The sequence below is a fragment of the Oratosquilla oratoria genome, chromosome 4, assembly GCF_046742065.1.
Source record: "Oratosquilla oratoria isolate Oo_2021 chromosome 4, ASM4674206v1, whole genome shotgun sequence".
NCBI classification, from domain to species: domain Eukaryota; kingdom Metazoa; phylum Arthropoda; class Malacostraca; order Stomatopoda; family Squillidae; genus Oratosquilla; species Oratosquilla oratoria.
Window position 1 is genome coordinate 61,322,199 of NC_134780.1, and position 2,500 is coordinate 61,324,698.

General features: G+C 43.2%; 1 protein-coding gene across 1 annotated transcript in view; it reads right to left on the reverse strand.

The window, feature by feature from the left end:
- The window catches only part of LOC143024515 (uncharacterized), a 90,508-nt gene that overhangs the window by 26,672 nt on the left and 61,336 nt on the right, over positions 1-2,500 (reverse strand). Inside the window, exon 9 of the mRNA XM_076183327.1 lies at positions 1,413-1,509. Within this exon, the coding sequence (XP_076039442.1) occupies positions 1,413-1,509 (97 nt within the window). The remainder of the gene's footprint in view (positions 1-1,412; positions 1,510-2,500) is intronic.

The following is a 2,500-nucleotide window of genomic DNA, read 5'->3' on the forward strand; positions in this document are numbered from 1 at the left end:
ACACACACCCAACTCCCCGCCCACGAAAACTGGAGTAACGACTCACAGCGCAGCGATTTTGAAATTGTTTCAGCCCTGTGAGTGTGTGTGTGTGTGTGAGTGTGTGTGTGTGTGTGTGTGTGTGTGTGTGTGTGTGTGTGTGTGTGTGTGTGTGTGTGTGTGTGTGTGTGTGTGTGTGTGTTTGTGTGTGTGTGTGTGTGTGTGTGCTTGTGTGTATGTGTGAGTGCGCGCGCCCGAGCGCGTGCGTCACAAACAGTACAACAATGCAACATTGCCGAGATAAAAGTGCAAGTTGCAACCCTTATCAAAGTGTCAGTCACAAATGATATGAGAAATTAGTCAGAAACCCGATCATGTGCTGTTCGTATGGAGCGTATTTCCCCACAGTGGAAAAACTCATTCTGTGTCAGAGACCATTTGGTGGATGAAGGGCAACAGCAATAGCAACAATCATGACAAACCAACTGTGATCATCGGACATAACCAAAGACTATTCAATAAATAGCACACGAATAGACTTCATTTCCTTCCCGGAGGCCGACGCCAAATTGAAAAAACAAATAGTCTATCGATACTGAGCTCGTATCAATGCCAATATCCTTGTGACCTCTTAATGCGACAGAATCCGATGGGATCAGTCAGGACAAAGCCTGTCAAGTGTGGCTCAAAGCTGAAGGTATTTTACATATTCGAAGTCACGGACGTCGCTTGTACAGAGAGTTCCAAGAAGTACAACGGACACAAAAGGTGTGTAAATAACGACCAGATCCTTAGAGATAACAAGAGCGGTTGATTTAGAAACTGTACACATAAGGATAATATTTTTTTCCGTGTGTCCAAGATCATTGTGAGTTGAAAACAGTGAGGACAGTACTGAGTTACTATAAAAAAGTATTAGAAAAATGTGTGTCAAAATCTAGTGAAGGTAGTTCCAGCAGTGTTTTATGAATCGGTACGGCAAACCAGTGAATTGACTTCTCTCTCTCTCTCTCTCTCTCTCTCTCTCTCTCTCTCTCTCTCTCTCTCTCTCTCTCTCTCTCTCTCTCTCTCTCTCTCTTTTTTTTTTCTCTCTCTCAAACGAGGGAAAATTACATATAAGCAAACTATACTTTTATGTCCTCGACAAGGCTAACTTAGGAATTTTTTTCTAAATTCAACCAAGTGGTATACTTTGTACAATCTGATTTCAAACGAATTTGTCCAGTCGAGGGAATACCCCTCCTCTCTATCTCCATCGTTACTCTACTCCTTCTCCATTCTCCTCCTTTCTCATTTATCCTCCACATGAGTATAACCCTCCCTTCCCGCTTCCGGCCCTCCCTCTTCCAGACATCACACCATCCCTTTTGTGCAGTCGTCCTGGTAATCCCCATTCGGAGGGGACAAAGGACTCAAATCAGTTCAAATGTTACCTTTTCCCGTTTGAATATTCGTAGCGACTTTCTCTGTCGTTACGCCGTCCTTCTTGTCCTTTTCAGACCCGAATATATCTCTGACTACTCGAGAGACCTGTAAAGAGACGAAGAAAAAATATGTATATATACATATATATGTATGTATATACGCATATGCACGTACATGTATTTTGTACACATGCACATCTATATGTATGTACAGCACAAAAGTATATACCTGTGTATATAACTATATATACGATATATGTTCTCGAAGTTCATGGCTTAGAATTAAAGTGAATTACACACACACACATATATATATATATATATATTTATATATATGTATATGTATATATATATATATATATATATACATATATACATATATATACATACATACATATACCAAGGCTTTTTCCCCCTTACTAGGGAGGTAGCCAAAAAGGAAAAGGCATAAAATCATTCCCACCCATTCCATCCCTGAAAACACTCCACACCCCTCCACCCTCCCTCCCATCTTAGCACCTCCTAGATGACGGGTCATCCCTGCACCCTGTCCACTGCCCTGGATCAGAAGCAGTGTCGCAAGACACAGCACATCTACAGCAAGACCGCTTCATTAAATCGGCGACCCCCCCTCTCCGTCCCCCCATAAAAGGAGAGGACGGGGAGAAATCCCTTCGGGCTGCGTCAAAATTTTGCTCACACACACTACCTCACCCCCCATCCCCCCGTCCATTCCACCTCATGTATCACAACATCTTCCATATACAACCATTCTCCATTCACCCCTGTCTTCTGTCCTCTCCCGTCCTTCCTCAACAGACATTCCCCTCTTCCCCAAAGCCCCTTTCACCCCATCCATCCATCTCATCCTAGGACGTCCCCTCATGTTCACTCCCTCCACATCTACCTTCCATACCTCCTTTACAAGTCTTTCTTCACTCATTCTTTCCATGTGTCCAAACCATCCTAATACTCTTTCATCAACCCTATCTCCCAACTCCCTTTCCTGTTCTCCTCCTCACCTCCTCATTTCTCACTCTATCTAGCCTAGTAACCCCCATCATACTTCTCAGACACTTCATCTCAAACACATTCAA